General features: G+C 41.6%; 1 protein-coding gene across 1 annotated transcript in view; it reads right to left on the reverse strand.

Moving 5' to 3' along the window:
• adamts10 (ADAM metallopeptidase with thrombospondin type 1 motif, 10) overlaps positions 1-10,762 on the reverse strand; it is a 63,743-nt gene extending 52,981 nt beyond the window's left edge. Inside the window, exons 1-2 of the mRNA XM_026928079.3 lie at positions 10,429-10,762; positions 679-1,066 (exon numbers count right to left, since the gene is read on the reverse strand). Of these exons, the coding sequence (XP_026783880.1) occupies positions 679-772 (94 nt within the window). The 5' untranslated portion in view covers positions 773-1,066; positions 10,429-10,762. The remainder of the gene's footprint in view (positions 1-678; positions 1,067-10,428) is intronic.
• Positions 10,763-12,437: the final 1,675 nt, after the last annotated feature.

The raw sequence follows: 12,437 nt of genomic DNA on the forward strand, positions 1-12,437 counted from the left end.
ATAGCATCAACCAACAAATTAGCAGCAGAATCATTACACACATCACATTTCAATATAAACGGATATAAATGAATTTGTTTCAGGGTAGACTTTTCCTTTAAGGCCATTTCACAGTAGATTTTGGTCAGCACTGTTCAATGGAATTGGGCACAGTCAGTGATTTCGCATTGCAGACATCCAGTGTGAATAAATATCACTGGAAAACTTTGCAAAAAAATTCTGATTTGTTGACTTCTGCAATATCGACCAATAACACAACTGCTTTGACTGCACTTTTGATGGGTTGATGGGTCATACTGCAGTTTACTACATAATATTTCCTGACGCACAAAAAAGCAGCAACATGGTGACAGTTGATGAAAAAAGAGTGTATAACTCTTTTACTTTATGGTTTCTAAGTTAATAAGCTATCAACAATGATATGCAAGATATAAAAAAAGGACTTCATTTCATCACCAATCCTTTAGTCCCACTGTCACAGATATTAAAATAGATTACTGTGTATATGCTGATTTCTCAAACAAAAAAGTCACATTTTAATAATAATGATAACACTGAATCATTGTATCATGTAACAAGTACTAAGTAGTATTTTTACACCATTTACACCATTTTATTTGTTTGTAAATAAATGAGATAATTTCCCATTTAGTAGCAAACACAGTTGACAATCATTACCTTGACCCTCCTGAGCAAAGGCGCTTGCTGTCACTCCAGCGGTTACCATGGCGATGACCCCAACACAGGCCAAGCTCCTCCACACCGTTTCCATGGTTACTACAGCTAGTTTCAGTGCGGTACCCGTCCCTCCGTGCCAACATGTCTTCTGCCTGGTTCGCCCCACCGCTCACCAGAGTGACGCACTGAATTCTGGGGCCATGACAGCAGCTCTGGGCATGAATGTGTGTGTGTGTGTGTGTGTGGTTGTGTGTGTGTGAGTGTGTGTGTGTTTGAGTGCAAGTTGTATGTGTTTAATTTCAGCTTCCAGGCAGCTCAGCAAGACGCGTGACTCGTCTGTGTGTCCACCTCCCACAGCCAGGGAGAAAAATCAGTAGTGCTGAGGACGCTGAAGAAAAGACAAACAAGGCCACAATCAGCACCAAAACACTACACAGAACTGCAGGAAGATATAACAGCATAATCATGGCTAAACAGTTAGACAGCATGGTTAAAATCCAACGGTTACTGATCTGAAGACACCACCAAGCTACCACTGTTGGGCCACTGAGCAAAGCCCTTAACTCTCTTTCTAACAACATAAAGTATATACAGTACATACCATTTAAATTGACATTCTGGTAAAAAAAAAAAAAATCCTCTATATCCCATGGGAAAAAAATATTTTCACTTTTTCTTCAGTATGGAGACACTCCAGGAAGGGCTCTTTCCTACTGTCTCCTGCCAAAACCAAACCAAAACCAAGTATTGGCCTTATCCCATGCAAACCAATCATAATTACCACAAACATCCTTAAAAGATATATGTCCGGAAATCTTATCCTGTCCGAATAGTACTTAAAGTAAAGAGTTTCTCTGTACTGTTACTCGACCCTGACCAGGATAAAGTGGTTACTGAAGATAGGAGCTAGAGGAATACAATCCACAATTGCACTGGTGTGTGAATAGCTAAATTCTCCATGGCTGGTCTTTGACTAGGTCTTTGACTTAAAACTAGTGTCAATGAAAGCATTCTAAATAGTTCCTAACAATCAGACCAAAGTCTCAACAAGGTAAACCACACCAACTAAAGGGGCCAATTAATGAAAATTGGCCAATTTGAGAAACCTTGCTACTTATTCCCACTCCACAGGGGCCTCACAATTCCCAACACACAGTCTAAAGGTTCTTTGGAGAACCAGAAAAAGGGACTTTATGTAGGGAAATAGGGAGGAGGCCTTCAGCTGGTTACCACACATCTCACAACCACCCAATCCTCCACAACTCTCAGCTGCTAGTCTATGCCATCTCCTCCATTTGGACAGTTGTCTCAAGTCCACTACTAAGGTCCATTTATCATCAGCATCAGTGACAATGGCTGTGGATGCTACTAGGAATACCATGGAGACCTGAGGGCTTGTACTGGCCTTAATGACTGACATCTAATGTTATAAAGACATTGGAAAACCTGGTCTTGTTCAACCTCAGACCCATAGTCAATTAAAACACGTGGAGTTTGTACATCAACCCCATTTAGTTGTGGATAATGCAAGACGGCCTTCTATCACTCGAATATAACTGGTAGCTATGTGGGGGATAATGTTTTCTCTGGTGATTTCAACACTATCCACTCACAACTGTTAGGTAAAACTAGGTGAAATGCAGGTGTGTGCCCCTAGGATTTTAGAGATCAAAGGCTACCTGTGTAGCTGTCTGGAATTTGTGAGGATTCAAAACTGGCGGTCTGAACGGATAGTGATTACAGGCGCTCCCCAGCTGAACATACTTTCTCCCTTCCTGTGTAGCCGCTACACATCAGATCTCAAGTCCAACTTGGAAGTTATGTAGAAGTTCTCAAGTGATTCTCCTAGTGTTCAATCTGGATAAGAGATGTGGTGGCTCAGTGGTGAATGCTTCAGGCCCCTAATAGGATGGCTGTGAGTTCAAACCCTACACTAAGATACTGCCACTGTTGTGGCCTTAAGCAGGGCCTTTCACCTTCAACTGCTCAGCTGTATCAAATCTCAACTGTAAGTTGCTTTGGATAAAAGCATCTACCAAATAAGCTGCTACAATTGCACACCTGAAAAATACAATAAAATAGACCATCAGTATTGTGGTCATCTTCAGAAACACGCAGAATCTTCAATTGTTTTTGAGGAGGTTCAGGTCTTTTAAAGCACATCGTACATTGTTCCTTGAGTGCCACTTGCTTGTGGTGTAATAAGAAGTGGAGAAGCTAACATAAATTTTGTCTGATCTTAAACCTACTAGAAGTGATGCCGGAGAGCAGACTTGCGTCCACACTGATGACCATCATGGACAATCGGCTCATATTATGTCTTCCTCCCCACCAACAGGGGTTCCCTTCCCCTGAATACTGAACACTTACCCACCTCTTCCTTTTTGGACAGTATATAAAGACAATGTGTTTTAACCCATTTGCCTGGCCTGTGACTATGCTATATAAGATTGTGGACTTTATTACTGTATTAATAAAACTCCTGCACATGGAGCCTCAAACGTCTCCCGTGTCAAGAGTGTTACACGCTACACACTGCTATCAGACTGTTTAACTCGTCTTTGGTGAATCTGGACTTGTACAATTGCCATATAATAATAGAGATGTATACTGCAGTTATATGTGCTATAAAAAGCAATTTCCCCTACAGGATCAATAAAGTATCTTCTTGTCTATCTGTCTATCCTTTTTACCTTTCCCTCTGTACAAACTGCCAAAAGCCTACTACCACTCTCCATCTCTCTCTCAGTCTTTTTTTTTCACTTTCAATTTTTCTCCCTCTTGGACATTTTTTTCCTGTCTCACTTATCCTCCACTCCATCATTTCTCACAGTTTGAAGGAGGGGAGAATGAGAGAATGGATGGAGAGAAGGAAAGAGAAAAAGAGAGGAGAGATAAAGAAAGACACAGAGAAAGAGAAAGAGAGAGAGAATATGGAAACCCAGATGGCTGGCAGAGAACCAAGTGCAACCAAAGGTAATCAGGAGCAGATGGGAAACAATTTGGAAATGGAATTGAAGGAACAAGTTGCCCTGTGATGTGAAAAAAAGGAGAAAACTAGAAGGAGAGACATGGAGCAAAGCTCAAGGGGACAAAGACATGGAGAGAAAGGAAAAGAAAGAGTAGTTATGCACTCTTTCATCCAGCTGGGATAACCATTCCTGATGAACAACATATAGTACAAACAATGTGGTGTGTGTGTGTGTTCCCATGCATTTGCACCTTCAACCCCAGAATAAATAAACCTTTTTTTCTCTGTGATTTGTCTCTGTTTTGGGAAAAAACATTGTTTTGGAAAGTTATTTGAAACTCTTGCATGGTGCTCTGCTCGGCTGCCTTGCCATGTTAACATGTCTCGCTTTAAAATACTGCCTTTAGTGTTCCAACTTACCGAACCCAGTGTACAAAGATCCCTTTCTCACCTCACACGAGGGAAAAAATACATCTCCCTTTATCTTCAAAGCACAATATAACACTGAGTGTTCGGGCTTTAACTGAGGATGTGTGTGTGTGTAGGGGCCAGTGTAGAGGGGCGAGTTTGCCGTGGAAAAGAGGTGGATGCAGGTTTAAGGTTGCCCTCATTTCCTTTGAGTGCAAGTCAAATGGCCCCAGTTCAGCAGGGAGTCTTAAAACACTAAGACGTCTTTGTCCCCCCCTCCAACCCTGACGCTATACCAACTACAAATGATGAAGGACTGCAGTGGGCCCCTCTCTTCTCTCTCTCTTCTTCTCTTCTCCTCTCTTCTCTTTCGCCTCTTCTTTCCTCTATCCACACTCCAAGGGCTTTTCCTGAGATTTGCCACTTGGCAAAAGTCCCTTTGGTTTCATTTCTTCTTGTTAGAGACTTGTTTTATTGTGTGTGTGTAAGACTCGCAGTAAGATATCCAATGGTTCTTATTAAGGCATTTATTTTCTCATCTTGCTGTCTGCAACAAAGGCCCCTCTAATAAGACCCTCTCCTAACTTCTCCGTTGTGAATTTGGAGTTGTAGGCTGTGTGTAGCAGAGGTTTAAACTCACTCATTTGCTCATTCATCCACTCAATTATTTAAAAAAAAAACAGCACTTAATCATATAAAGCATATGTTGAATTATTAACTATAGCTAAGATCATCTGCTAACTGTAGCTAATAATGAGTTTAGCTGGGAACTATAGCTATCAACTGTAGCTAGTTCAACTAAGAACTGTAGTTAGCAACCAACTGGAGCTAACAATAATCGGACAACTGTAGCTAGAGTTTAGCTATCAGAAAATGCTTTTGATTTGAGCTAGCATGACGATGTGTTTCTGATAGAGAATACAAAGCTCTGAATATGAGCATCTGCTAAAAGCTGTAAATATAATGGTAGTTAGGTCAACTAAGAACTGTTAATAACCAATTGGTGCTAACATTAAACAGACAACTATAGCTATAGTTTAGCTAGCAACTAGCTAGTTTAACTAAGAACGTCTGTTAGTAACCAATTTGCCGCTAACATTAATCTGACAACTTTAGCTAGAGTTTAGCAAGCGACTACTCTAAAGCTAATGTATAGCTACAAAACTCATCTGTAGCTAACAGTAAATTATATTGTTAAAGTGGTAAAGTAGAGTATTGTTAATTTAGCCAGCATGAAAATAACAAAGGTCATTACAGCTTGTTTTCTTTCCCAAAACTTACCATGTCTTTGATCGAACCAATGTTTTTTTTCATGTCAATGACCAGTTTTCAAATAATCCTAGACAGAAAACGTCTCCGAACGGCACTTTTCCTCATCACTGGTGCGCTACTCTCAATGGTACAGCTTTTGTAAATTTAGTACGTATCTTTCCCCTTTAAAAATAATTTAGGGTATATAATTGGACCTTAAAGACCACTGTCAAACACTTCTGCATTCATCTTAGTACTGCTCCTGTGTTTCTGGCTCTTTCACAGCAAATCACAAGGTAATCACATCAGGTAAACGATACATACGAACAGTATAAAAGACCTCGAGTAGTTTGATACATGTATTTTTGAGGGTGTAAGATAAGATAACTGCATAGTCAAAGTAGACATCCCTAGTGCTAAGAGTCTAATGCTGCATTCCATTGCACTTGGGACTCGGAATGTTTCAAGTCGATTTTCCAGAATTCCGAACTAAACGTGTTCCAGTGGTTCAGCTCGGAATAACACGAATGCCCAGAGCAAGATCATATTTGTATGGATAGTCTCTACATTTGATAAACCTATAAAGAATTACATGTACAAATATAAACTAGGCAGCTGTTGTGTCTTGTACATCATCTGCTATGAGGAATGACGTAGAAGACATAACAACTGTCTTTGCTTTGGTAAAACTGGGCTGAAATCAATGGAATTGCATTAAAAATGTAAACTTACAATGCTTACACAACACAAAGGCTACATATATCAAGTAAAAACAGGTTTTGTCAAATAGAAAATGATGCAAACAGAGAGCTGTTTACTCAGGCAAGGTGGATGTTGGAGTTCGACTGGGAATTCCGAGTTAACTGACCATTCCATTGCACTTTCCCATGTCAGAGGTCGGGTTTTCCTCAGTTCCAAGTACAATGGATTGCAGCCAGACACAGTACTGTGACGAAACTTTAAAGGAGTCTCCATCAGACAAAAATTTAGTCTCATGTAACAGTCATATGAAAAGCTCATCATATCCTTGTATATGAAGCACGAGAAGGTCACTGGCTACTCTGATAAAAATGTCCAAGTCCAGAGGCATCACACATTGGTGGACTTCACTAATCAAACCCATACGACGCTGCTCAATGCACAGTAGTCTCTGATGAATATAAATCCCCCTCTCTCACTCACTCGTATACACACAATCAAGCTCCGTCTCTCCAGTTTTTCTCATTGTGCTGAAATCCTGTCTCCCAGTCTTATTCTACCACAACACACTCTTGGAAACAAAATAGATCTGGACATTTCTGCACTTTTCCAGGAATTTCTGTCCTTCATTTCCCTATTTGGACAGGATATCACAGAGCGTCGTGCCAACAAAGAGGAAAGAGGTATTAAATGGAGAACGGCCAGAGGCCACTGGCGTCCACGAACACACAAACCTTATCCGCAGACAACGTGCTTAGGTCTACAGAAATGAGGAGATCTGAGCGTGGAGCAAGCCAGAAACAGATGAGGTGATAACATTAATGCCGAGAACAAAGGCTGGGCTAAATCGACCCTGGGGTCTCTCCAGTCTCCGCAAATAAACACTGCCTACACGGGACAACGCAGAGCGTTCATGGCCACTGATGCAAGCTTGGCTAAAATGACTCATGACGCAACATTTAATGAACTCAATCAACCATAGATCAGTCAACACACTCTGGCATCTGGGAACCGAACTGGTGAACAGACGTAAGCTGGACAGAATTAGCTTGCTTTGCTTTGGCATTCTAGGATTTTTTTTTTTTTCAAAATGCAATCCAGTGAGACAGTGCAGTCTGCCTGGTCAGCCATCCATGTGACTACAGAGAGAGAGAGAGAGAGAGAGAGAGAGAAGTATCATGGGATCTCTCTGCAAATTTTCTGATTGCTGAAGATTTATGTTAGTCATGGTTGCCAGCCCCCTCGTCATGCAACTTTACAGCCATGAAGTTCAAAGGTTATATGAGCAGTGACCCACAGTTAACAGCCTCCTAAATGTCATGTGCTGCTTTGCGTCAAGTCCAGCTCGGTACGATAATAACATGATAATAACAACCATAGGTCACAAACAAGAAGCATGCGACTAGGGCCTGTGTGATATTGATTTTTCCTTTGCTTATGATTTACAACTAAAAAAAAGTTATTTTGATCTACAACCAAAAAAAGAAACCTAAAGCCATAAATCTAACCTAAATCTAACCACAGCAGCAAGTTTCTGTAGAGTAAATCACCCTAAAATCACGGACCCTAATCCCAGCAGTGACGCGGAGGAAGCTTTTTTAGGTGAATCTGTTGATTTACTATCGACATTCGGATTGAGTGTTCAACACTTTTCATTTGGTTTGCCAGATTGGAACGTGACCATTTTTCTTTTGCACAAGGTTCAAAATTACGATCATAACCAAGGAAAGCATAACCAATGGGATCATAACGAGGTCATGGCGCATGTCTGAAAAGGTCTGACAAGCCATTTAATAGTAAATGCAAAACAAGAAAAAAACTCAATCGAGAGTAAAATTTAAAAAGAGTTCAACAGACAACTTATTAGTGCAATTAGTAATATATTATATTAAAAATATTAAACGTCACGGAACATCAGGGCAGTGTGAGATTGTGTGAGAAGACGATGTGTGACAATCATAGTGATTTTTCATTGTGCAATCAGATTCCAGTGACCAGGTCTGGGCTGAATCCCAAACAGACATACAGTATAGTGCACTACATAAAGTGCAGAAGCAACTCCTTCTTTTGAGTGCTCTGTCATTCCTCTGTTGTAGGAAGCTATCTGATAGCTATTAACTGGAGTCCTGAGAGCCCACTGAACATATCAGTCTTCTGTTGGATGATTTCACTACTTGGTATTTGGTACAAAATTTGTTATGAACACCAATTTTACATTTTTTTAAAGAAAACTGAGACCTGAGACTATCATGGGTTGATATTATAATTTTTAGAGAATAACAACATGGTAACTGGAAACGATTTCATTGTTGCTACGACAAAACTTTGGTAACCAGGAAATGTCGTGGCTACGTAATGACATCCGATGTCATTTGGTTAGCCTGCCATTTGCAAAGTCAGTAAGCGTAAATCGATAACTGAATGTTCTGATCCGTCAACAATTTCCCGATTAAGTAGGGCAGTGTAATGTAGCGTGGAGTGGAGTATGACAATGTTTGCATTTCATCCGTATTCAATGTCCAATATCAACTGTTGTTAACATTCAAAGGTTAATTTAGTTAACAATAAATCTGTAGTTTACAATCTGTAGTTTACGGTAAACTCTTAACAATTAACAACAATCTGCTACGATCTTTAGAGGTCACTTATCAGCTAGCGGTCATCTATGAAATATAAGTAACGGTCACCTCTCACCTGTAGCTAAACACCAACCGTAGTTAACTGCTCATTGTAGAAAAGATTCAACTGTCAACTGGAAAGATTTTTGGATAACTTGTCAAGAAACAGGTGTAGCTAACCTGTTATTGAAGCTAGCTAACATTCAATCGTCAACTGTAGCAGGTGGTCTGAAGTTAATTATAAGTACAGCTAGCTAAATACTGCAAGGTAGCTGTGTAGTCAAATTAAAACGATATAGATAAGATATAGACAAACTATTTGATGGCTATTTCTTGATCTTATCTTATCTTATCTTATGCTGATATACGGTCAGACAAGTCAACTTACCCACAACACAAAACACTAACAGCTGCCCATGCTACATGCTGTAGCTACATAAAAGGTTTTCATTGGGGCACTGCAAGCGTTAGGGCAATAATAAAGTGAATCAACTTCTGAGGGGTAAAATGACACCATATTGCCCTCACCTCCATTTCCATGTCCATCATGGAAAGCAACTGAAATGGTAATCCCTGATGATACCAAACTAGCATTACAGGTGTTTTTGATAACATTTTGGACGGTTAATAGCAAATAGGCGTAATTTATTGAAAAACAACACCAACAACTTGTCTTCCTGTCATCACACCACACCCTTTCATCAAACTATTTTTCTCTGATATTACTTGCAAGCAATAGCACCAATAAGTCACTTTTTTCTTACATATTGTCACATATTCTCAACACTCGACAAGACAAAAACATATAAATACATAGAAACTGTCTATCTAGGCATTCTCTACTGCAGTAGAAACAGCATTCGAAAGGGTTGACAAGGTTTTTTCACTGATACACTCTCGAAATAAAGGATACTAACCGGTACCTTTCCTTGTCTGTATCTCCTGTATATCCTTTACCTAGAAAGGTGCATGTCATGCACCTTTAAAGCTTTACTCGGAAAACGAATTATGTACCTTAAATCATTTTTTTATCTACGTTTCCATATGGAAGACATTAAAAGTACAAAAGGTGTACCCTTGAGAGTGTCAAGGAAAGGTACAGTACTTAAGGACTACTTTTTTTTCTGAGCGTAGCGATAAACCTCCCTCCACTTTCTGGCATCCTCAATCAACAGGTTTATAAGACCTGATAGAAAAAGTACAATCAAATAAATAAGCTTCCTCATATAGGGTTCACAGTGACGTCACGATGACAAGTCTAACGTCAACTCAAAAGTTTAAGTCAAACAGTGTGATGCAGGAAGATTGAACTTTGCATTTAGAAGTTGGATTTAGAAATTCAGAGCATTGCATTTAGAAATTTAGAGCATTGCATTTAGATGTTCTCAGAATATATGAGATGATACAGTTTCAGGTCCTGCTTCTTGTTGCTTTTTAACAGAATGTAATTTTGGAGTGCAGTTGCTCTTTAATTTCCGCAGCTCCCAGCTCCCACGTCATGACTGTTTCAGATTTGTCTTCTCTGACTCAAATAGCACTGATTTTCTTCTGACCGCTTTCCATGGCGCGTGTGCAAATGCATACAAATCAATATCAATATCAATAACAATATCAATAACAATATCAATATCATTCTCGAAAGGAAATCTGACAGTCACACTTTAGTCTAAACTGTACAAGTTTGTCCGAAAACGTCATGCACTTTCCCTTTTTAGAGCTCAGCCAGTACAGTCTGCTTCCCCACGTCCTCCAGCTGCATGCAACTCAAAGAAAATGCACAATATAAACGCGTTTATTCCCCACCTGTGAGTGCGATTTGTGCGGTAAAAGCCTCCTCTCAGTGCCGCACGCGCGAGTGTGTGTGTGTATGTGTATGTGTGTGTGTATGTGTGTGTGTGTGTCCCGCGGTCCTCCCGGTTCACTGCCGCATGCTGTAGAGAGCGCACGGCGGAGCGGAGCGCACTGTGGAGCTGCAGTGTTTCTCTTTTTCCTCCTTTTCTCTCTTTCCTCTTTTTTTTTTTTTCTGCTTTCAGAAAGAGGGAGTGAAGAAAAACGCGCGCACGCACACGCACACACACACGCGCGTGCGCGTGCGCGCGCACACTCACTTACTCACTAACTCTCTCACTCACTAACTCACTCACTCCCTCACTCTCTGGCGCGCACCCGCCCGTTGGTGCGTGAGCGCGAGCGCGCGCGCACGGGGCGCAGGAAGTCGCGCGGGCGGCAGCAAGCGAGCGCCGGCGCTTTGATGGGGCCCCGAAAAGGGCTGAGCTTCTTCACCTGCTGGAGATCAGATACCCGCCTCTACACCAAACTGCCTCTGTGTGTGCAAAATAACACCACATGAGGCTTTTTTTACACTCTGATGTTATACAGTATGTTACCTTCACTGCTGTATATAGTTTATAGCCTATATATCACAGGGCGTCAAGTGGAGTATGTAAATTACGTAAGGTAAAGTTTGTCAGTGGACCACACCGAGAAAAAAATGAGCTGATAAATGGAAAAAAACGGCTGCGACTGCAGGTCAGCACTCAAGCAACCCTTACTACAGAACCACAAGTCCAGGGGTGGAGTCTAACCTGATCCAGCTCCTCCCATATGGGCAGTGTCAAATATCCATGGGGTGGAGTCAGACCTGATCCAGCCCCTCCTACCAGGGTGGAGTCAAACCAAAAGTACAAGAGGTGGAGTTGGACTTGATCCATCTTCTCCTACCTGAACAGAGTTGAATCAAAATTCCAGGGTGTGGAGTCAGACCTGATCCAGCTCCTCCTACATTAGCAGAATCGGACCAAAAGTCCAGAGGGTGGGGTCAGACCTGATCCAGCTCCTCCTACCTGGTCGGATTCAAACCAAAAGTCCAGCGGGTGGGGTCAGACCTGATCCAGCTCATCCTACCTGGTCGGATTCGAACCAAAAGTCCAGCGGGTGGAGTCAGACCTGATCCCGCTCCTCCTACCTGAGTGGAATCTAATCAAAAGTCCAGGAGGTGGAGTCAGACCTGGTCCAACTCCTCCCACATGGATGGTGTCTAACCAAAAGTTCATGGGGTGCAGTCAGACCTGATCCAGCCCCTCCTACCAGGGTGGAGTCAAACAAAAAATATAGGTGGAGTCAGACCTAATCCAGATCCTCCTACCTGGATGGAGTCAAACCAGAAGTCCAGGAGGTGGAGTTGGACTAGATCCATCGCCTCCTACCAGGGTGTAGTTGAACCAAAAGTCCAGGGGGTGGAGTCAGACCTGATCCAGCTCCTCTTACATGAGTGGAACCTAACCAAAAGTCCAGGGGAACGAGACAATTCAGTGTGTTTCAGGCTGGATAAGTGTGTTTGTTGTTCTGTGTTGTACAGCATCTCAAGGGTTAGGGGTTAGGCTTATAGGTCGAGTTGGATCATGTCCAGCCCCACCCCCTGGACTTTTGGTTCTGCAGTGAGGACTAACATGGGATTTCTGACCTGAAACTAGAAAAAAAATGAAAACTGAGTACTGATTCAGCATCTCAGGCCAATATCTACCCCAATACCAAGTGCTGGACCAGTGTATCCCACACACACACACACACACACACACACACACAGCATGAATAATACTGAGAAGAAAAAGAGTTTGTATAGCACAATAATTTTCACAATCTTGTCATCTCAAAGTGCTTCAGTGTCACCAAAATAGGAAGGAAAATGGTAAACAGGAAACTAGCAAAAATACTCTCACTCCCTTTCCGGAGTCCAACCGTGTAAGACTGGGCATGAGATGGAAATCCACCCTGGATGGGACGCCAGTCCACTCCAGGGCACCACTCACACA

Source organism: Pangasianodon hypophthalmus, chromosome 8 (assembly GCF_027358585.1).
Source record: "Pangasianodon hypophthalmus isolate fPanHyp1 chromosome 8, fPanHyp1.pri, whole genome shotgun sequence".
Lineage (NCBI taxonomy): Eukaryota > Metazoa > Chordata > Actinopteri > Siluriformes > Pangasiidae > Pangasianodon > Pangasianodon hypophthalmus.